Source organism: Micromys minutus (genome assembly GCF_963924665.1).
Source record: "Micromys minutus genome assembly, chromosome: 9".
In the NCBI taxonomy this organism is placed as follows: Eukaryota; Metazoa; Chordata; class Mammalia; order Rodentia; family Muridae; genus Micromys; species Micromys minutus.
Window position 1 is genome coordinate 14,095,065 of NC_137978.1, and position 23,194 is coordinate 14,118,258.

The 23,194-nt window shown below is 40.9% G+C and overlaps 1 protein-coding gene across 7 annotated transcripts in view; it reads left to right on the forward strand.

Moving 5' to 3' along the window:
* Nucleotides 1-23,194, forward strand: part of ELAVL2 (ELAV like RNA binding protein 2) — a gene marked incomplete at both ends in the record, with an annotated part of 116,566 nt that overhangs the window by 67,391 nt on the left and 25,981 nt on the right. For all 7 annotated transcript variants that reach the window (XM_080921196.1, XM_080921191.1, XM_080921194.1 and 4 more), the window contains one exon: nucleotides 21,575-21,678. In XM_080921196.1, the coding sequence (XP_080777322.1) occupies nucleotides 21,575-21,678 (104 nt within the window). The remainder of the gene's footprint in view (nucleotides 1-21,574; nucleotides 21,679-23,194) is intronic.

Genomic DNA, 23,194 nt, shown 5'->3' on the forward strand with positions numbered 1-23,194 from the left:
GAGTCTTGGGGTTACAGACGCATATCACCGCACCCTGCTTTGTAATTAGATACCTTCTGGGGGTTTTCAGAATTAGAGCAGCACTGATAACCCTTACAGTTTTGTGGAGTTGAGGCTGAAACTGCACAGTGATCTTGTAAGCAGAGTACCACCTACACGTCTGTCTCATTTGAGGGCTGACCATAACTGTAATTTCGAATAAATGTTCTTATTTTGTACTTTATACATCCTTGAAGGAAAAATTTTTAGGGGGTGGTTGTTTAAGCTGTGTTTTATTCTCATGTTAAATCAGTGCAATGTACATTTACCAGAACTTTCTAAACACTCGAATTAAACACTAGTTTTGAAAGCAGAACTTCATTTTTATAGGCTAGGGTCATGGTTTACTTGGTAAGAGTATGGGAGAGCAAGCATGTGTACTTACGTTCCCAGCGCTTGTGTGACAAAACTGTGGCTGTTGACACCTGTAACTTTTGTGTGGTGGTGTTATGTGAGACACTTTAGGATCTTGGAGATTCACTGGCTATCTAAAAAGCAGCAATCTCCAAGTTCAGTGAGAGACCCTCTCCCAAGGGACTGAAAGAGAATGTAATGTCAGAGGGCACCATATATCTCCTGGCTTCCATGCATGCTTTGGGCACCTAAACACACATGTGCGTACATGCACGCACACATTCAGCACTGCAATTTTTATACTTAGGTTGAAGTCCATCCTGGCTCTTTGGATTATCTTCTAGCCTTATTGGAATTGTTTGACCCCAAACTTAAATTTGGTTTTGGAAAAACGTCTTCTAATACATTTAATATCTATAATTCTTAGTTTCCACTGTCTGGGAAGAATACAGAGCTTGTTTTATAACCTCTATATGAACATCATCACTAGGAGATTAGACAAAGAAGGAATAGGAAGGTAAGGGAACCTAGGCATGTCATTGATGCTACCATGCCAGCCTCGCTGAAGTGTCCAGAGTGACTTGCCTGCACTTTTATTGAGGCCCTGTTCCTTCAGCTGACTGTCCTTTTAATGTAAACCACAGGCACTCTTGCTAACATTCTAATCTCATCAACTAAGGCGTTCAGATAGAGAAGCACTGAGAGCAGGGACTGGGATGTAAGGAAGCCCAGTATTTCTGCAGTGTTAGCAGATCACAGGACTTGAGAAGAAGAAAATGCTGTCTCTTTGTTTTCTTTTATGTTGAAACATTCATTGAAAACATTTAAAGCACTGCTTCCTTCCCTCACACAGATTTCTACAGACTTGAGTTTTCGTGGGGATGTGGGGCGATTTCCGAGAGGGCATGGTTAGCTTAGCAGATGCAGTTTTACATCTTGTTTTCCTTTTCTGTTAAGTCCTTATGCATATTGTGAATTAGAGGTTATTTTTAGTTCTTAATGAGTCTTCTCTCATCATTGTACTTTTTGTTGCAATTCTGTTTTCTACATAGTGCTTTGATTTTGAAGGAAGAGAGTGTATGTGACTTACCATTTTTATATTTACGCCGTCCTCCAGTTCAGTTAAAATGCTGTTTCTCCATGCCCGTGATCTCTAGTAGCCTGTTTGAGCTTGGACAGTACCTTTAAGAAGTCAAATCTTCCTTTTAAGTTTAAGGGAAGTATTGATGTAGCTAAACAGCAAACTAGAATTACTGTACGGTCTTCAAGGTCACTGGAAGGTTTTCTTTCTCCCATGTTGATATTTTAATGTCCTTATAAGGAAGAGCTGGTCATTAACACTGGAGTCTACAATCTAGTGTCCTCTGAAATCTTCCTGACCTTGGTACTCATGAGAGATTTTCATTACGTAGCTGGAATTGATGACAATAGCTCTTAGTCTGCTTTGTATTGTCCCTTCAATTAATTATTCTATTTATTCACTTTACATCTGGGCCCAACCCCTCATTCAGTCTCTCTCTTTGCCGTCCTTTTCTCTTCTGAGAAGGGTGTGGGCTAGGTGCCACTCCACCTTAGCACATCAGGTCCGTGCAGAACTGGGCACATCCTCTCCCACTGAGGCTAGACAAGGCAGCCCAGTTAGGGGAACAAGGTCCATAGGCAGGCAACAGAGTCAGGGACAGACACCCACCAATTGTTAGGGGACCCAAATGAAAACCAAGCTACACATATGCTAAACATGTGCATGTAAGCTTATTGGTTAGAGGTCCAGTCTCTGGGAGCCTCCAAGGCTCCAGGTTAAATACCTCTGTTGTCTTCTTCTGAAGTCCTTATACCTTCCAGATCCCCCAATCCTTCCACAGGCTTCCTGAGCTCCATCTAATGTTTGACCATCTGTTCTAGCCAAATGCTCATTGGAGCCTCTCAGAGGACAGTTACATTAGGCTCCTGTCTACAGCATAACAGAATATTGTTAATAGTGTCAGGGATTAGTTCTTGCCAGTGGGGTCGGTCTGAAGTTGGGCTTGTCATTGGTTGGGTATCCCCTCTTTCTCTACTCTCTTTGTCTCTGCACTTGTAGGCAGGACAAATTTTGGGTTGAAGATTTTGTGGGTGGGTTGGTGTCCCTCCAATGGTTACAGGACGTGGCCACTTCAGTCTCCATCTCCTCCACTGCTAGGGGTCTCAGCTAGAGTCAGTCTCATAGACTCCCTGGGGCCTCCCCAATACCAGCCACCTTCTACATCCTAGAGATGTCCCCTACCTCACTCTTAATTCTTTACTCTCTGGCTCTCCCTACATCTCATATCCCTCCCTTCCCCTATTTATCCCCTCTTCCACCCAGTTCCCTCTCTTCATTCATCTCCAATGACTATTTTATTTGTGTGTGTGTATGTGTTTCCTTTCATAAAGTGTTAGAAGCCAAAAGCTTTGACAGAAAGCCAAGGTAACATCCAATAACCCCTACTTTCAGGTTCTAGAACATCTAAATCTAGACCTGGTGGTAAAAATCGATACAGAATAGAGCTAGAGGAATGGCTCAGCAGTTAAGAGCACTAGCTGTTCTTCAAGAGGATCTTGGTTACATTCCTGGTACCTACATGTCTATTACTCCAGTTCCAGAGGAGCTGACATTCTCTTCTGGACTCCAGCATTACTAGGCAAGTTTGTGATATACAGACAAAATATCTGTACACACAAAATAAAAACAAATCTTTAGAAAATAGACTCATAGTCATCTATAGCTTCCTTAATGCAGTTGAGATTTTAATCCTTGGAAAACACTGTGTCTGGACTTGGTCTTCAGTATAAGGAAGCCTTATGTTCTTTCCTGGCTTTGTCAGGTGGCTATTTTCCAAAAAAACCCTCCCTTCTTTTTTTGAGGGGTAAAAAGGTATCAAATTTTTCCCATAGTAACTGACAAATAGGAGTGAGAATTTTCTTCGTTAGTTTGTTTTTTCCATTTACTAACCCCCCTTTCCAAGTACTCTTCCATGCACCTTTCAAGAAACTTGTCCTAAACCCTAAGAGTGGAGCCATTGCTGTCACTCCCAGACAAGAGAGATGATTCTTTCTGAATTCAGGATCTTCCTGAAGCTGCCTTCAGGAGCAGATGCTGAGACATGTGACATCAGGAACAAGTGGCCAGTGGCTGTTTTGCAGCACGTTAGTTTGTGTCACTTAGTAGAGCAGTCTTCTCTGTAAATCTTGGGTCTTTACACTGAACTCCTGCCTTCCTGTTCAGCGTCAGATGCATGCTTGCCGCTGCTGGACCATCCTTCCATTCTGAGTGACTGTTGTTTTCAGGAGTTGGATACTAACTGCTGAAAAGCAGTTGCACGTGTTGGGGCTTAACAGAAAGCCCCCTCCTAATTTTATGAATTTAAGATATAAAAAAGTAATAGTTCTCATGGATAAAGTCTTAAATTTTTAAATTAACACCACCCCACCCCCCTCAGTGCTGAGGACCGAAATCCGGGCCATGCAGATGTTAAACAGAGTTGGAAGGAAAAAGTCCTGTTGCCGAGGCTGTTGTGTCTTATTTGGTCACAGTGGTGCTGCTGCTGTTCGGGCTGTGTGAGCACTTTGGTTATGATTGGGAGCACGTGCAGGGTTTCATTCCTGATTCACAGAGTGATGCTTCTGTGTTGAAAAGGAGAGAAGGAAGGCCATGGTTTGGGGTAAGGTAGGGAGCAGAGAATTGGTCTAACGAGGAGGGGTATACTGAGCGGCCCAGGCTTCCTTGGCTGTTCTGAGCTGGGGTGCAGCACAGCCTGGTCTGGTTTGCTAATGACTTGAGCATGCCACCTGGTAGACGGCTTTGTTGTAGGCCTTTATGGAGCAGCAGGAGGAATTAATTAATTAATTAATTCATTCATTCATTCATTCATTTATTATTTGTGGTTTAGATAGAAAGATTCATAAGGGACATTGTGAGTTTACGGAAAGTTGTCTTGTTTTATTTGTACCGTTCTGCATGTGGCTTGTCTTTCTGTGTACAGTGTGGTGGGAGGCTCCATGGTGAGTGTTTCTTCCAGGTGTGCTACAGACAGCAAGGCCAATGACAGGAGTCACTCTGCAGTTTTCCCCTGGACCCAGGTTCTTTTTCTGACTTTGTTTTTTAAAGGCACAGTCGTACTCTGTCACAGGCCTTGAAGCTCAGTCTTTCAGCATTTTTCCTTCTGAATGCTGGGATTACAGGCAAGAGTTACCAGACCTAGTTCATGCTGATGTGGGCGTCTAAAGAGTCGGTGGGAGGAGGAGACTGAGATGGAGACATTCTCTGTCGTGGCTGCTCCATAGCTGCCTTGCCCTCCTTCCAGTCCCTCTGTATCTATTCTGGTGAGTCCTTTTTGCTAATTAACCAGAGTAGATTTGTATTTCTCTTGATTTGTGCTGTGATGAATCATACGTGTGTAATGCATATGCTTAATGCTTTCTGTTAGAGTTTACTTTTGAATAAACCCCAAAGGAAGTCTGTTTACTTCCTCATCTTAACTTGAGAGTACCATTTGTAACTGTGTAGCCTGTGTATCTTATATATAAAAACTCATGTGTTTACCTCATGTGAGTCTGAATCACCTTATATCTGCTTTAGATCACCAGTGTTATAAGAAACAGACTTGAGACAGAATGACGTCAGAGCAGAAGAGGCACATTAAAGAAGCACTTCCATGTTAGCTCATGAACCGCCTCCACCTTCACTGACTGTGTTCTCCTTATGCTTGCATATGAGAGATGAGCACACAGGACTGTCGGAATGTGAGGGAATGGTGTCCTCAGACCTGTGAGCCACTTAGGGCGTGCACTGGTTTTTTAGCTCAGAGGTTAGCAAGGTTTTACAACTTCTGTTGCTTACAGCAACTGTTTACCTATCCAGCAGTCGAACCAGGTTCCCCTGTGGATTACTTTTACTCATTTGCCTATGTACTCATTTTTAATTAATGCTTTTTGTAGCCCTGCTCATGAGAAAATGTGTGTATACTGAGAGGCATTAAATTTCTGTGTCCTTTTGGTTTTAGTGATAGGTATCATTTTTTTTATCCATTTAAAAAGTTTTTAGTTGGCATTTATTTGCTGTGGCACCAGAGTCATAGGATCATCTACATACAATTATATAATGTACCTGTGGGCACACTCTACCTCTGCTTACCAACTTTCACCTTTCCCCCACTTCCTCCTCTCATTGGTTCCTTATTCCCTAGATGGGCTTGTGTTGTGTGTATGTGTTTGTGTGTGTGTGTGTGCACGCGCACACACTGCAATTTGTATAAGCTTAAAGGAATCAGATATCTGTTCTGGTGAGGATGGACCATAAGAAGCCTAATCAAGAGGACACCAAGCTTTGGGAGATGGTGAAGAGAATCTTTCAGAAAGCCTTAATTAGGCAATAAGTTCTTCACTTAGGAAAAAAATAAATCAAAATTCCTTTGAGAATTGAAAAAAAATAGTCTTAACTCCATAGTCACTTAATGAGTTGAGTTCTTAGCTGTTTGTTTTTGAACAACTTGTTTTTCATTTTTCTTTTTTCTTGGTGATTTATTTTCATTTTTGAGGCTGGCATTGAACTTGCCATATAGCCAAGAAATAATTTCTTTTAAGTACTTAATTCTTAAATGATATGTATGTATTTGTCTGCATGTTGACACGCGCATGAGTGTGAAGTGCCTTTAGAAGCCACAAGAGGATTTTGGGTCCTCCCCAGCAGTTGGGAGCTCCTGACCTGAGATTTTATCAGAACAGTTCACTCTGTTGGCAGCTGAGCAGTCCTCTTCAGCCTGTCCCCTTTCTTAGTCCTAGATAGAGGTGCCAGGATGAGTTAATTCTGCTAGGTACCATGTAGTCAAGGGTTTTGTGTAACAGTCAAGACTGAAAAGTGACTGTGTTCTTCTAAGGCTCCACATTCAACTTAGGACAATTGTTGGGTAAATTTTAACAGCTGACGTTACCTTTAGTTATCCTGTTCAGCCCAAATTCTGAAGAATGGCCAAGAAAGTGAAGAATTTCTGGTTTAATTCCCATGTTGTAATGAGTAGAAGAGATAACATTTAAAGTTGCTAAGTATTGTGGAGTGGTTAGTTGAATTGAATATAAGTTTAATTTGTTATATTTTGGAGAGTTGAGATACCTCTTTCTTCCAAAGAATCATGTTTCTGGGCATGGTGGCTCCTACCCAAGATCTCAGTGCAAGACTCAGAGGTGGGACTCTTTGAATGCAAGGCCAGCCTCGGCTATATAGTGAGACATTGTCTTAAAATAAACAATAGGTAAAGCATTGAAGGTTATTAAAACAATGTTCATTTTAATCTCAACTAATTTCAAAGGTATCTGAAAAATTTAATACATGAATAAATCACAACTGTGGATGTTTTTAGTTAGCAAGGTACATGTGCTTGAGTGCTTTTATTGGGTGTAATTTGGGTGTGGATGTAGATAAAGAGCCCTAATATGGTATATATGGTGTTTTGTGTTCTGATCCTTTTAGGTGTGAGTTTTGTTTTGTTTTGTTTTGTTTTTTTAACTTGCTAGGAAGTATCTATTTTGAGAAAAGTTTAGTTGTCTGAATGTAAATGAAATTACCTTAATAATGTTGCCAACTAAGGGACCTAGAATAAGTACTTCATAGTTTGCATTGATTTGAGAATCCGGCTCAACTAATCAGAAATCTGACAGCATCACAAAATTATTCTGTTGTTCCTAAATAGAAGAGACAATTTTACAGTCTTTCCTGCTCTTTATAAATAGCAAGTAAGAATTTGTCAGTAACAAAACTAGAAAGTTCCTGGACACCAAAGGTTGAGTCAGGAAAGAGCAGAAAGGTTGGCATTGAGTGAATACTTTATTTCTTTGAGTTTGCTTATAATTGGATACATAATACACTGTGTATTCTACCTCCGTAGGACGTTTTTTAACCAGCCCCACTATAGCACATAGGGCTAAATGAATTTTTTGGAAATAATTTGACAAGAGTTAGGCAGATATGGACATTGAGAACTCAGTCATTAGAGAACGCTGTTGGCTTAGCTTTTGTTCACAGCTGACACCGATTAACCAATCTAGATACTGAATTCAAAAACCTAATTTGCAGATAGGCTTAAGTCTCTAGCTCCAGAAATCACCTCTTTTGGTTCTTGTCTTGAATTTTTTTTTCCCTCAGAGTTGCTATAATGTGGTCCAAACAGTGGAACATAGGAGTTATGTCTCTCATCAGATCATCTCAATATTTTTCCATCTGATTTCATGAATACATAGCACATAGAACATATAAACCACACAGATGCCTTGTGTTGGGTGAACAGAAGCACTATATTTTGCCTTCTGAGATGACTTAAAATTTAGGTGATTATGAATAAGCCCTTTTTAATTTCTGTCCTGGTACGATGACAGCATGGTAGTAAGAAAGGTTACTTCTGTGTCCAGTCTTGTTTCACAGGAAATATCTAACTGGAATTACCAGCAGTAGTCGAGTTGTACTACATCTCTTGTAAGAGAATAAATGCTTCACTGTCATCATAGGAGTACAGGCAAGCTTCTGCCCCTGCAGTTCAGCGAGAGTAATACAGAGCCACACTATTCTGTCTCTAATACTGTGTATTATAGTATCTGTGTGGAGGTCAGACTTGGAGGTTTACAATTTCCCCTCTTTCCAACTTTGAATGAGACGATAGTAGGGAAATGTGTATGCGTGCTATGAACATGCTTGTCATCATAGGAGCTGCACCATTTTGTATTTCTCTTCAGAAGCCATCTGTTAATTGATGGGCATACAGCCATGTGGTCTGAATGGTTTTTTGTAACATAAGCTACCACTTAGCACAAACAAAGTGTGTACTTATTTCCATTAGGGTGTTTGTAGGCATGGCTCTCATCGGACCCACAGGCTTTTCTAGTCTTGTGAGCCCTGACAACTTCCTTGTCAGTTTGGATACACTGGGGTTGTTCCCATCCACAGCTTCAGAGACAGCTTTCTTGAGGCCCCGGAGGCTGTGTCTGCAGTATTTAAGAAGGCTTCCTTGCACTGAGTATTTATACTCCAACCTGCCCAAACATAATGCTTCCATTGGAAGGATTTCCCCTAGATATAAAATTCATTGCTCTTGTGTGACTATTTTAAATTAAAAGGAAAAAAATGTTTCTTAAACTTTGGAAAAAAATGTTAACTGTGTTTAACAAATATAAACTAAGCAAAATGTTGTGTCCAGGAAGGAAAATCCTTTTATTTCTGCCTAGATCCTTGTGCTCAGTGAGGGCAATGGCAGTCCTGAGGAAACTTAGTTCTTTATCTTTGCTAAAAAAATCTCTAATTGAATTCTGCTTTTTGAAAGAAAAGGAACTAAAGTGGGCACTTAACTCCAGGTAGAGCTGGGCACATGTCACATTGTAGAGGTCACTTTAAGGTAAAATGAGGCTTTTGCTTCATAGAATTTTTTTCACGGTATGATATTACCCATGATTCTTTTCTGTAATGACTCCGCCTCTTCTCTAACCTTTCTTAACATGATGGGATCTCTTCATTATTTGTGATGAGCTTAGACTTAGGTTAAGTATAATTTGTGAGTCATGTAGGCAATATCAAAATGTCTTATGATAAATTTCTTCCCGCTTTCTGTCCATTCATCAGAATAGCGTCTTATCTGGGGAACATTCACATCCATGAACATTTACATTTATATAAAGGAGACTTCAAAGACTGTCCAGGGTAGCCATGTTTGGCTTTGTGTTTTAGGGATGTGCTGTCTGTGGCATGGTGATGAGAAGAGATGCACAGCTGAGATGCTGTGCTGGTATTGACTCGCTCGCAGGTGTCCTCATGCAGGGAGGTACAGCTCTCCTGGGAAAGACTTGGCTGTCTACCTTAGCCCTGATTTGAGTGGGCTCCTGCAGGACTGAGTCCAGATGTTGAATGTCAGGCAGAAGGAGGCTAGTGGAAGTTGTAGTTGTCCATATAAGTGAGAGGTCCTCATGTGACTTGTGCAAGGGTTATATCAGCATTTCCTGTGCAACCACTCAGGTCTCCTTCCTCAGTGTTCCTCAGGAAGTGGATCAGTCTTGTGTGTCCTGGATGCTAATTCTCCTGTAGGCCAAGCCTGATTCTCAGACAGTGTATCCTAAACTGTTGTCCTGATCAAATACTTTACAAATTCCTTATCTTCCTATCTTCCTCCATGTGATTTTTTCCTTCTTTCCTTTCATTTCTCTGTCAAGAAAAACCCTGAACTTCAGCTTTTCAGGTTAGTCACTGGTGGAACTTTATACATTTTTCAGCACATTAGGACAGAGTCTGTGCGGTATTGATCCCACCTTCTTTTCTAAAACTAGGAGACCATACTCAGTATGAAAGCATTTTAAGCATTCTGCTGAGGGGAGAAGTATCTTGTGTGGGAGACAGTTTGGCAGTAACAAGCATGTTTGGCTTTAGTCATAAGAATTGCTTTCTGAGCTGTTGGAAGAGGAGTATGTAAATCAAGCTTCATTTAAGATGAATCTTGTTATAATGCAGATACCTCTCATCTATCTACTTTATAATGATGGATTTGTTTTGAGGGCTTAAGTGGTTTCTGCACCTGCAGGATGATATTCCTTTTCTTTCAGGGTTTCTCCCCCCACCCCTTCCTTTTATATGTGGTCTTTTGGATGGATCAAGAAAGAACAGTAAAGTTTCAGTCAGTTGATTACACAACAAACGACAAGAAATCAAATGCAGGTGTATTTGAAAATGCATTTTCTGGTTGGACAGCTGTGATATTTGGATGCACAGGACTGTGCTTCTGAGTGACACCCAAGCTCCACTGAACGCAGTGAACTTGGAGAAGATAAGTTTGGGAAAGTTAGCCTTGGTTTTGAAGTCAAATTTTGGTTTACTAGCTTCCCATGTGCCTTTGAGCAAGTTAATTATCATCTCTGAACCTCCACACTTATATCTCAAAAATGTTTATAAGTGTGTATTTATAGAATTAAATATGCCAAATCTGTCTAAAATATGTTGTTCCATAGCTGTGTTAGGCAGTATAATATTCTTTGTTTCCAGGCAGGTAGGTATATGTGTTTATAGGCTATTGGGAATAGACTTTGCCCTTCAAACTTACAGACCTTTTCACAGTGGAAAATATAGGATGTTGAAGCTTTTGAATAAGAAGACATTATTAAAAAGTGTGTGTTCAAGAAGAAAAGTTATCTCAAGAAGAATCTTTTATCATACAAACCTGGTGCAATTTGCATAATCTAATGTTCCTTCCACAGTTTGTATAATCAAATGTTTCTCTTTGAAATTTTGGACATAACAACCTTCTCCTAGTAATTGCAAGGCTGACATAATGTCAAAAAGGCTACTCAACTAATTATAGTGCTTAGGGGCTTAAATTTTCTTCATGCGGTATCTAAATAAAAATGCTGTCTTGCAGAGTAAGAGCCACATTAAGAAAGCTGCATTGCTTCCTGGTAGACTGCTCCCTGGTTTCTTTGTGTGAGTGTGTGCATGCACCCGTGTAAAGATTGACACCAGCTGGTGGCGCAAGCAACAGCAGATGCCCTTTTTACTGCCACAGTTGTTAACTGGCTTCCTGCTTTGCCACAATACTATTTTGAGGAATATAGCTCCTGTGCCCTCACCGAGGATGATATTTACTCGAACTCCACTGCCTTTCAAGATGGTACAAGACAAGCTGAGACTATAAGTGTCTGTGTGAATGGAGGTCCACATATGTTAATTAAATGAAGGAGAGACTATTGCAGACCAGAGCCTTTAACCAGGAGTAGAATTGGCATTACTTTAGAGTTGTTAATGTCCTAATTGAACTTTAGGGCCTGAGTTTTTGGCTACCTGCCATTGATAGGCTTTTGCTCTCATCACAACAGCAGCCTTCCTATTGGAAGGTGGAGCTGCTGATGGCTCTTTTTGAACAGCTACCCAAACTAGTAGGTGGCAAGTACTGGCTTTTGTCCCCGGTCCAGGTAGTCCACCATCTTACTCTCTTTCACACTGGGAAACCTTAAGACCAGAATGAGAGGAATCCATCTATTTTCTCTCTTCAGATTAATCTCAATTTTCCCCAATCAAGACATTCATAGTACCTGGTGCAGCACTTGAACATTTAGAGGATTTAATATGCTCTCTCTGTTCTCGATAACCTAAGATTGAATTGTGTGGGAGTTCTTAATGCTGTCTGCAAGGGTGATGTATTAAGGACCCACACTTTCGCCAACTTAAACAAGGTCACACTGCATTGCCAGCAAATTCATAATTACTGGGACTAGAACTGTAGGAAAGTAATAGAGCCTTACTAGTTGTATAATCAGGACAGATATGGCCATTAAAATTAACTTACAGAGAAAATGCCCTGGTGCAGAGGACATTAGACATTCCCCATAGAATTAGACTGTTTAGGTAATATTTACCAAATAATCACTACTCATAACTTTGATTTCAGCAGAAAAGTTACAATTTAAACTCCTTTCTTATTAACTTTGTATATCTGAAGTTCCAAAACCCATTTAAAGTATTAGGTCCTTTGAGTGTCGGGCCAGCTTTTTTTCACATTTGGGCAGAATATGAGTTTTGGATCCACCCATCTGTTTTGTGTTTGTGCGAACACTCAGGGTGAACTCTCTGTCCCGGTGCTAATCCTTGGTAATGTCCTTTGGGAAGCTGGTCAAAATGCTCAGCATGTTGAGAGCTGGCCTGGACTGCAGTAACGGGATCCTGCCAGCAACTCCCTTCCATTGGGTCGGATAAATTAGAGGGCAGCAAGGAGCTATTTGGTATGACCCAAGTTAGCAGGTAGTCAAATGGAAAAACACATTGTATCTGGGGGAGATTTAGGCTGAGAAAGGACTGGACATTTGGAGAGAACTTGACCAGGAAGAATTGCTTCCGTGTCCTCCCAAGGTTTCCTCTTCCCTTTCCCCTGCTCTGTGGCACTCATGCCGTGAGATAGTAAGAAAGCTGGGAAAGTCTGGGTTGTGTTGCTCTGGTGCCAGAGTTGCGGTGCACAGCCTGTCTGAACAGACACACATGAGGGGTGCCCAGGAACAGAGAGTCCATCTGAAGAAAGACAACACATTTGCAACTTTATTGTGCATGGGGAGGAGAGAGGGAGAAGGGCAGCACAATGAGAGAACCAGGTCTTTGTTTTATTTTTTAAATCCTCCTTAAAAATAGAATTCTCCTAATCTTGTTCTTTACTTTCCTGCCCTGTTGGTTAAGGTATTCAGTTCTCACGGGGCTGTTCGGAGGTAGCACATCTTTTTTTTTTTTTTTTTTTTTTTTTTTTTTTTTTTTTTCCTCCTCACTCAAATACTTCACTGTTAGAATTCAAGTTGCAAGAGTTTTAATTGACAGAGGACCATTAACAGCCTGTTTCTGATAACTCTGGGATTTAAAAGAGATCCATGCAGCTTTTATTCTGTTATTTCATAAAACATTACTACTTCTCTAAATGAAATAAGAGATACACATCAATCAGTGTACTCACCTTTTATTGTTGATTCAACTACCAGGGTTTTACAGAATTCACTCTGCATTTTATTTGACTGGTTCATGAATAGTCTCGGCAGACTTAATTATATTAGTGAAAAAGCACTTTCAACAAAATTATATGCTGACATCCCATAATTCATACTTACAGATTTGTGAAACAGATTTATGTAAATCTATCAAATTGCTCTATATAACATTATTTTTTAAATTGAGATTTCATTTTAATGGTATTTATAGAAAATTTTCATATGAGAAATTTTACATGAACTATTTTAAAAAGTAGCTCATATGACTCCCTTATGAAGACAGAATACTGTAACATTTGAGCATCTCATCTCCATGTTCTGAGATCCATCTGGTACAAGACAGGGGAACATGTTCACAAGGGCAGCTTGATGCCTCCTTGAACACAGATACTGCTCTTCAGTCCCTTCATGTCTGTGGATGGCTCATTTATTTGGGTACTGAACATGTACTTACTAAGTAGTATGTGATAGAGTCTATGCCAGGAACTTTGTCTACCTTACTTATTACCAAAGTGCAATGATCTGCCTATATTTAAATTAACCCAGCATGCATGCAATTTGACTAGTACATGCCGATTTTACATATATATGGTAAAATAAGGGATACTATGAGCCCTGTTGAGAAGTAGTAGGGGGGACTCTTTATCACTACTAGTGATGGACACAGCACATTAGGAACCAGGCATGTGATGACAGGAAGTGCTTTCATAGATAGTTCCTGGGAGTAAGCCACTTCTGGAAGCGTGCTTCAGCATTGGCACCCAAATGTGCATAGTAGGGCAAATCTGTACAACCAGCATAAACAGAGCAGGTAGACGGTGATGATCTTGGAAAGCAGGGTGTGGTCAGCTTGTACCTTTTAGGAAGGGCACCTATGTAAAGGTAGTGGAAGATGGCTTTCACCTTGGGTTTCGAAGCCTAGAGAAGTGGGTGATTAATCAGAAAGAGCGGAGAAGGAGAAGCAAAAAGCCAAGTCAAAATATTAATAATAAAGGATGCCCAGCTGAGGAAGAGGGTCCTATAGGAAGTCATCTTAGTCACTGGTCCAGGGCTCACTTCCTGCTGCGCTTGTATCAGACATTATCAGGATGAGGTTCACCCTGCTGTGTTTAGAGCAGTACCCCTTGTTCTGTTTCTCACTCTCACCCCATTTGATGTTTTTCCTTATTCTTGTTCATTGTCTCCTCAGACTGGAGTCTTACAATGCAAAGTGCTGCCCAGTCTTTGCATACTCTGTGGCCTAGGAGTGTAGGTTTTCATAGTGAAGACTTAAGTTTAAGAAATACTTAAGTGTAACTTTCCCCCACAAATTCTTGTTGAGAAGGACTCACTTAATATTGGTTGGAAAGATTAATATGGTTTTTAGTTAAGACTTATGGCAGTTAGTTACTTTTATTTTTAGATCTAAGGGGTTAATTTGATACTTTGTACATTGGTAGTAATTTCAAATAGAGAAGGAAAAAAAAACCTAAGTAAAATGACCTTTGAATGAAGCAGGTTCAGAAGATTGTGTATTTTTAATTAAAATATGCAATTAAGTTTTTAATTAAAGTATGCTGTTAAAAGCATTGTAGGTGGCTAGGGAGTGGCTGGTGCTTTCATTTACACAGCTTTGGGATAAGTTGGCATTTACCGTGTTTCTCACAGTGTCACTTCAACACTAACAGATTCTTTTCCTGTTGAGCTTTTCCTCCTCTGGCCCCACACAGTCTGCAGGTCCGCTGTTCTGACAAGGGCGCTGGAGGGTTCGCGCTCTGTGCTTCAGACCATTGGCCGTGGTTGGAGCAGCTTCTTCACAACTGTTCTTGTGTAGACATGGTTTTCTACCTCTTGTGAAGGAAGGGATTCTTTTCTGTAGCGTGTATGTTCAGTTAAAAGGCATGCAAATAAAAAAGACATCTGCAGCCTGGCTGCTGTGTGATACCATAGTCCAGAGAGCTCAGCACTCGGTGAGAGTGGCGCCGTAACTGTCCATCCACGTTGTTTTCCTAGTGGAGTTCTGCTGTAGTACATATTAAAAAATAAAAATGGTTAATCTCTCCATCGGCCCTGAGGTCTCATTCCTGATATGATATGGTGCCCCTCGCACCTCTGGCACCCGGTCTGAGCCACCACCATTGTCCAACTTGTTTGCACAATTCCCTTCCCCGGTGGTTTTTTTTACCGCCTGTTCTCCACCTCTGTCCTGGGATGGTTCTGTACTCCCAAATCTCACACAAACACAACTCTACAGCCTGATAGCTTTTCATACAGGTTTATATATTCAACTCTCAATCCAAAAACCCTCTATACAATAAGATTACATCAAATAGACAAAGATACAAACTGCCTTTCTATATGAGATACTAGACCTATAAAATCCTTAATGTTCATAGCTACTTAACGCCAATCAATATCCCTGGGTCTAGCTGGTCCTTTGGAACCTCCATCTTGCAAGACCTCTCCTCTCTCCCTCGCCCCACCCGGGCACTGGCTTTCCTTTATTTTACTAATTAAAATGGGAAGGTTCAGATGAAGTCACCTCTTGAACACGTGACTAGGCAGCCCTTCTTGGGAAAGTGGAATTAACATTAAATTACAAATGGCTTCAAGACAGTCTACAGAGTTCTAGAATCTTTGCCACACTGTTAGAGCCAAGGCTAAGTCCTTGAGAGGCTGGAGTCAGGTAGCCTGGGAACTACCAAGACACACTCGTTCTGCTTTTGAGAAATGTTTTCTTTTAATTGTGTTGGCTTTCATTTATCAATTATAGTAGGAATTTAATTGTGGAGCTTTGTAAGAGTTTTTTTTTTCCAAAAGTAAGCTTTGACTTGGGGGTAATTAATGTATGCATTCTAAACTCCGAGTAATTTGGAACATTTGGACGATTTGGGAAAGGTGGTAGGTCTTGCTGGTAAGTAACTAGGGGACATAGGAATAGAAAGACTTAAGTCATGGCTCAGTAGTTTTTCCAGTAGGGTTTCCTTCCTTGCTGTTTAGTTAGCTATTGCTTTTTTAAAAATACAAACTTGTAACCAGAAATAAAGTATACATTATTTTTAAAAAGCAAACATCTACATAAAAACGAATAAACTGTTATTTGCCAGAACCCACAGAAACGAGACGGTAGACAACCAATAAATTAGTATCACACACAAGCGTGTGAAGACTGTCAGAAAATGTCCTTATGTTCTAGGTAGGGCATGCTGAAGATGGCCCTCTAGACAGCCTCGGTCCCACAGGCAGTAGCTGGCCTTGATGCTTTATCGCCAAGTTTCTGTGCCATCCTTAACTTTACGTGAGAACTGTGGCTATCAAACATGATCACTGTGTGTTTATAACTGAGCAGAAGATTACCACAGGGCCAAAAGGGGATAATGGGAGGGTGCTGCCCGTATTTTTCACACCTTTGTATACCTGAGGCTCCAGTATTTGCTGACTAATTAATGTACTTTATGCTGAAAATCTGTAAAGTTCCTATTACTCTTGTACATTTTCCCCACTTTTATTATTTCTTTGAGAATCTCATACAACGTGTATTGGTCATATTCACTGCTCTCTCCAGACTCCCCCTAGACCCACTCCTCATTTATCTACCCACCCAACTTAGTGTCTTTTTTTCTTTTAATAAGCTCATCAGGTTCAGTGTGTGTTGACCATATATGCTGATGTGTGGCCTTCCCCTGACCTGCCTAGGCAGCAGACACTCTTGAAGAAAATTGACTCTCTTCCAGCAGCTGTCCTTTGTCAGCGGCTTTAGCTAGTGGTTGGACTTGGTGGTATTTGTGTGACTTGAGCTTGTACAGGTCTTGTACCTGCTATCACAAATGTGAATGTGTGTGTGTGTGTAGCTGCCCTGCTGTGTTTGGAATACACTTTCCTGTACTTATCCACTGCCTCTGGCTCTTACACTTTGTTTCCTCTCTTCCTTAATGGTCCCTGAGCCCTGGAAGAGAGGGCTGTTTGGGATGTCCCATTTAGGGCAGAGAGTGCTGCACTCTCTTCCCTGCACTTTCGCCAATTGTGGACTTCTGTGCTACTCACAACATGCTGAAAACAGAAGCCCCTCAGACAAGGGCCATCCCTTGTATTAGTACCCCAATATTTTAGTTGGCTGTGATAACAGTGGGCATAATAACGTACCTTCAAGGACAACCCTTACATAGTTTTATTATTGGTAGGGAAATTCACTTACCTTGAACACATTCTAGTTGGCAGATGGCACTTTTTAAACATTTTTTTTATTGGATATTCTCTGCATTTCCATTTCAGGTGTTATCCCCTTCCCCTAATCCCATCTCCCCTCTCATTGAAGGTGCTTCCTTTCCTAACCACCCTCTCCTACATCAGTGCCTTGGTGTTCTCCTACACTGGGGAAAACGAGCCTTTGCTGGACCAAAGGCCTCTTCTCCCTTTGATGCCAGAAAATGCCATCCTCTGCTGCATATGCACTTGGAGCCATGGGTCTCTCCATATGAACTCATTATTTGGTGTTTTAGTCTCTGGGAGCTGTGGTGGGTTGGGTTGGTGGATAATTTTTTTTTCTTCTGATGGGGTTGCAACCCCTTTCTCTAGCTCCTTCCTTGGGGTCCTTGTGTTCAGTCTGATGGTTAGCTGAAAGTATCCTCCTCTGTATCAGTATGGCTCTGGCAGAGCCTCTGAGGAGGCATCCATATCAGTTTCCTGCCAGTAAGCACTTCCTGGCATCAGCAATGATGGCACTCTTCTTAATAAAGCCAAATCAGAAGCCTTAAAAAAAAAAGAAAGAAAGGAAAGAAAGAAAGAAAGGAAGGAAGGAAGCAAGGAAGGAAGGTTCTCTGGAGGTAAATGTCCGTTTAATTAATAGTAAGAATTTTATCCATCACTGTAGCTAGCCAGATTGCATTGATGTCAGGTCATATTTAAAGGATGGGCTCTCTCTCTAACAACGACTGCTATATCTGTTTGTTTTGTTTTGTTTTGTTCTTTTTTTTAAATGATACCATTTAAGTTTTCCTGCTTTCATTTTGCAAATCTTCCACTGCCCATAGCAAGCTAGGAGCCAGGACTCCTGCTAGCCTGGGAATCAGGTCAGCAGGCACAACTGGGCAATCTCCATGTACAGCTTTGGGCTTAGAAGCATGACTGCCTAAGACCCACCTCAGGAGGCCCAAAGTAGTAGGTAATACGACAGCAGAGAAAAAGACCACCATGAATCTCTGAAAAATACGTCTGTAAAATGGTGTCTCTGTGGAGACATTTTACATGCTCAGTCCCCCTCATAGCTTCCAGATCGTCTGTGTTCCCTAAGACTCACCATTAAAACCTGTTTCCTTGGGTCAGTGAGATGACTCAGCAAGAAAATGCAGTTGCTGCCAAACCCAGTGACCTGAGCTCAATCCCTGGAACATATATACTGGAGAAGAGGAAAACAGGCTCATCCTCTGTTATACACAGAGACATATTTTAAAAAAACAAAAAAGGAGCAAAATGCACATTTCTCAGGATTGTTGTATCCCCATAATACTAAGATTTTGGAAAACTGTTTCTATGTGTCAAGTCCTATAAAATCAGGAATCTGGAGAGTGGGATTCAGGCTTTCCAGGATTTCTAAGTGATTCTAGCATGTAGCTCAGATTGAAGCACCTGCTGGGAGAAAACCTGCCTGTAGAAAAGAGAATTGCCTTCTTCTGATGCAGTTACTAGTTAATTGTATCGTAGAGTAGTAGAGTGATAAAACTATTCGATATAGGGTTGTCTGTCTCTTCCTTTCCCATCAGATCAGTATGCCTAAGTGACTATGTGAAACTCCTTACTGTGCAGTAAGGAGTGTGTGTGCTGCTTTCCCGGGTGTTGTCTTTGACTCGGTCACACACTGGCTCTGTAGGGATTATCTTCATTTTCAGGGTGAGGTCTTCGAAGTCACGTGGTTGGTAGGTAGTAGAGACAAGACTAGAACTCACAAGCCAGACTCCAAATTCCCCATTCATTCCATCATAAGCTGGCTTCTTGCTTAGAATCTTTTGTCTTCTGTCAACTCGAATGCTGTCAATGACAGTAGCGTTGTGCTACGTTACCTAACTAGTGGATAAGTGAGAAATGCTTCTCAAACTGGTGAAAATCTCAAGGCTTGAAATTTTGGTGCCTTGACATGTGACCCTTCTTATAGATTTATTTAATGTGCGTGAATGTTTTGCCTGCATTGACATATGTCCAAGTGTGCCTGGTGCATGTCTAAATTTGTAGTTAAATGTATGCACCTGTGGCTCTCTCTTATTCTTTGTTCCCTGACATGCTGATCTTCTGAAGTCGGGCCTTGCACTTGTTAAAAGCAAGCTTTTTACCACTGCCTAATGCCCCCTGAGCCCTCATTGCTGTTTCTGTGATTACAGAAAACACAGTTTGGAAAGAGGGACTATGTTAGCTCCTGTTTTCCCAAAGTTTGATCATGGTGTCCAAAGCATATTTCTGCATTCTCAGGCTTGGCCTTCTGTTTGTATTATTATTAGCAAGGAAGTCACACATTGGGAGTCACTAGAGTGGCAGTCTTTAATGACAACGTGCAGCACTTGGGGGACCCAAATTGAGAGAGAGAGAGAGAGAGAGGGAGGGAGGGAGGGAGGGAGGGAGGGAACAGACAGAGAACACAGTCAGGGCTGGTTCCAGTCTTGGTTTAATTTCTCTCCATGGCTAACCACCCTCATATCAACCTTGTTAGGACCCTTGATTGTTCTGCTCCTGTTGACCTTTGGACCCTGCATATTGAACAACCTCATAGTCTTTATAAAAGAGAGACTAGATGCAGTACAGCTGATGGTCGTGCACCAACAATATAAGATCCTTAGGACAGGATCTGAAGAATATGAGTTAGTCGTACAGACCCCCGAGTATAGCTTCAAGATTAGAGCTTGTATAAGAAAGGGGGGGGGGGGAATGAAGGATCCTAGGGGCTTTTGCCAGCCTTACACCCACTGCCTCAGGTCAAGAGTAGACCAAGCATCAGCTTCCCATCTCCCATCAAGGCAGGGCTAAGTTCCATTCTTCACCCACAGTTCTCTGGAGGATCAGGAACAGTCTTGAAAAACTACAGAATGTACTGAGTGATAGTCACCTGACCCTCTGATCCCAGATAGAGTTTGAATACATGTCACATGCTTGCTAGCCAATAGATTCAAAGGTCAATATGCTTATCCAAAAAGTTTAAACTGTAACCTTGCTGATGTAACCTGTATCCCTAAAATGTATAAAAACTGCTTGTTATAGCCATTCGAGGTCACCTTCCAGTCACTCGCCAGGAGGGGCTGATTGAGGGTCGACCCTGATGAGCTGGAAAATAAACCTCTTGTATTTTCATCAGGGGAAAAAACAAACTTCCCACTTTGTGATGACAGGGTTAGAGAGTCAGGGATTTAAGACAGTATTCATGCTTTCCAGGAACTGTGGTCTCTAACAATCATTTCTTTCTCTTAAGTGTCCCATCTATTCTTCAATGGAGAAATTTTGCCTCAGTTGAATCTTTGATCTCTGGGAGCCACCTGACATAGGCTTGTGTTGCAGTATTTATGCATCCATGGTACATGTTTTCGAACAGAGCACCGCTGAGTGAGAGATTAGATGTTCTTCGATAGGACCACCACTGTGGCAGCAAGCAAAAATTGTTTGGAAGTTATTCCTGAGCAGTTCTTTTGTGTTTTGTTGTTTACCTTCTTCCTTTTCTCATCCTCATGTCTGCTGTCCTTTGTGTAACCATTTGTTCTGCTGTATTCCAGTTTTAGGTCGGAATAGTACCCAGAGAAAGTTCCGTTTCATTTTTCTAAAGAAATGCCCTTCTAAAGTTGTGTATGTTATGTGTGCGTTTGTATGAACATGTCTGTGGTCATGCATCGTTTAATGACAGTTCATTCTGATATTTGTCCATTTTGTTGTGTATGTGAATGTTACAGGTGGTCCCTTATGCAAGGCTAGACGAGACAGGCCAACCACTTGGCATAGATCTTGAGCAAATCAAAAGATGTATTTGAGTGGGCTGTATACAAAAATGTAGCATATTTTTGTATAGCACATCTTTTTAAATGAATATGGTTAAATGCATAATAGAAAATACATAATCAGTAATAGCTATTATCACTAAGTATTTACTGCACAAACTGTATATAACTGTATTCTCATATGACCAACTCAATATATTTGTTTATATCAGCACTATCATATGAATTGTGCTATGAGGTCACCGTAGTGATGATATCACTAGGTGATAGAAATGTTTCAGTTTAATTAGACCCTAATGGGAAAACCTTTGTGTACATAGCACATCACTGACCAAAATGTCATTATGTAGCACATTTCTGCACACACAGAACATCTTTACCACTTTACTGTCTGTAGTAGCTGTAGTTGCAAAGGGTGGTAGACAGGTCAGTGGTCATAAAACGCTGACAGGGTCTTGGTTGCTGTTTCCATCTTCCATCTCCTAGGTGAGGAAAGTGAAGCTCACGGATTTTCTCTTTCTTGCTGGAGCTCATCAGAGAGGTGCGCCCAGTTTTGAGGCTGCTGTCCTATCCTGGATTAGGCATGTGATGTGTAATGAGATGGTCTGGGCCTGTGTGGTTTCCTAAAGGGCACTGCTGAGTTCTAATGGTATTTAAATTTACAGTGCTAAAAGTAATGTCACCTTCTGTCAGTGGGTTTGAACTAACATGCCTTTCCCCTTCCCTCTCCTTAGGGCAGAGCTTGGGTTACGGCTTTGTGAACTACATTGACCCCAAGGATGCAGAGAAAGCTATCAACACTCTGAATGGATTGAGACTTCAAACCAAAACAATAAAAGTATGTTCACATTTTCCTTAAATTCACTGTAGAACAAGATTTCTCGTTTATTTATTCATTTTAATTAAAAGTTTATTTGTAGTTATTTTTTTTTCAATTTGGGCCCCATGAATCTGTTTGTGAGTTATATAATATAACATTTTTGTGCATATTTAACACAGGAGGCAACTTTAACATTGTATGTAGACACTTATGTTAGCAGAAAAAGCAGTAGTGCTCTCAGATATAAACTGTATGAAGCCCCCTAAACTAAGTCCTTAGAGAGAGAATTTTTGACTTGTTACTAGAGAGATTATTGAACTTGCCTAAACAGCAGTAATTAGAATTGTTTGTAAGCCAGTAAAACTTAGTCAGGTTTCTCACCTCTGCCCTTGACACACACTATGTGGCTACTATGTATATAAATGGGTCATAGTGCCATCTAATGAAGCCCCTTTTTATAGATACCAAACTTAAATTTCATACATTTTATCAGCAATAAAGTATTACTTTTTCCAATTTACCATTCAAAAGTATTTGTGGCTACACACAATTGAGCTGGGTCGGTAGTTGTGTTTTTGCTGGATACAGTCCTAGCAGCTTTCCAAGGAGAGACTCTGGAAGCTTACATCCCATGCAGGTCCTGTTTCCTTTGACTATGTACAGTAAGTTATTCTATGGATATTTTTCTGCAGGGTCATGTTTTAAAATCCTTACCTGAATTCTCTGGAGGAGAAGTTGATCCAGTTTCAAGCTTGGATTTCTTTTTCTTTAGCAAATACACGTGATGTTGCCTCTGGCGAGTCTAGCCCACATCATCCATCCAGTTCCTCCCGCCCACTGTGGACATCTCACATCAATCATGGTGTATGCTCTTGCTGAATTTAGGTGTGGCTCCAAAGTATATTTCAAAATAGTGTTCCAGACAATCTCTTATCAATTGACTCAGGTTGGAACCTATTTGATACCCATGATTTAAGACGCTGGCCTACACTAGAGCCTAAGTGGTGAGCAGTTAGTCAAGACTGACTGGCATCCATCTTGCTTAGAGACTTGTCTAGAAGATTTTTTTTTTTTTTGAGAGATCTTGAAGTGCAGTGCCATCTTTGTGCTTAAAGTAACTTCTCTTAGGATTGACAGTTAAGGTGATTTGTTAACCCTGGGTCGTTTTGACACCTCATTCTTTATATTTATTCTGAGAATTATGTCTTTCAGTGCTTTTCGTCTAAAGGAAATGCATGATGGTCTCCACATATTCTTAGATGTGAGGTGTCCGAGAACTCTGGGTGTTTCTAATAACAAAAATGTCCAAGGAGACAATGTATCCTATAATCAGAAAAGAGCTGCTTATTGATATTGATTATCAGCTTTCTAAAAAGGATCTTAGGGAAGGTTAAGATGACAAAGACTTATGTTGGTTTTGATCTTTTTTTTTTTATCTGAATTGTTCTCCCAACTCTTCACACTTGCCTCTGCTTAATCTTTCTTCACGTCCCGTGTCCAGTCTTTTAATAGTGATAATACAGTGCCCTTAATA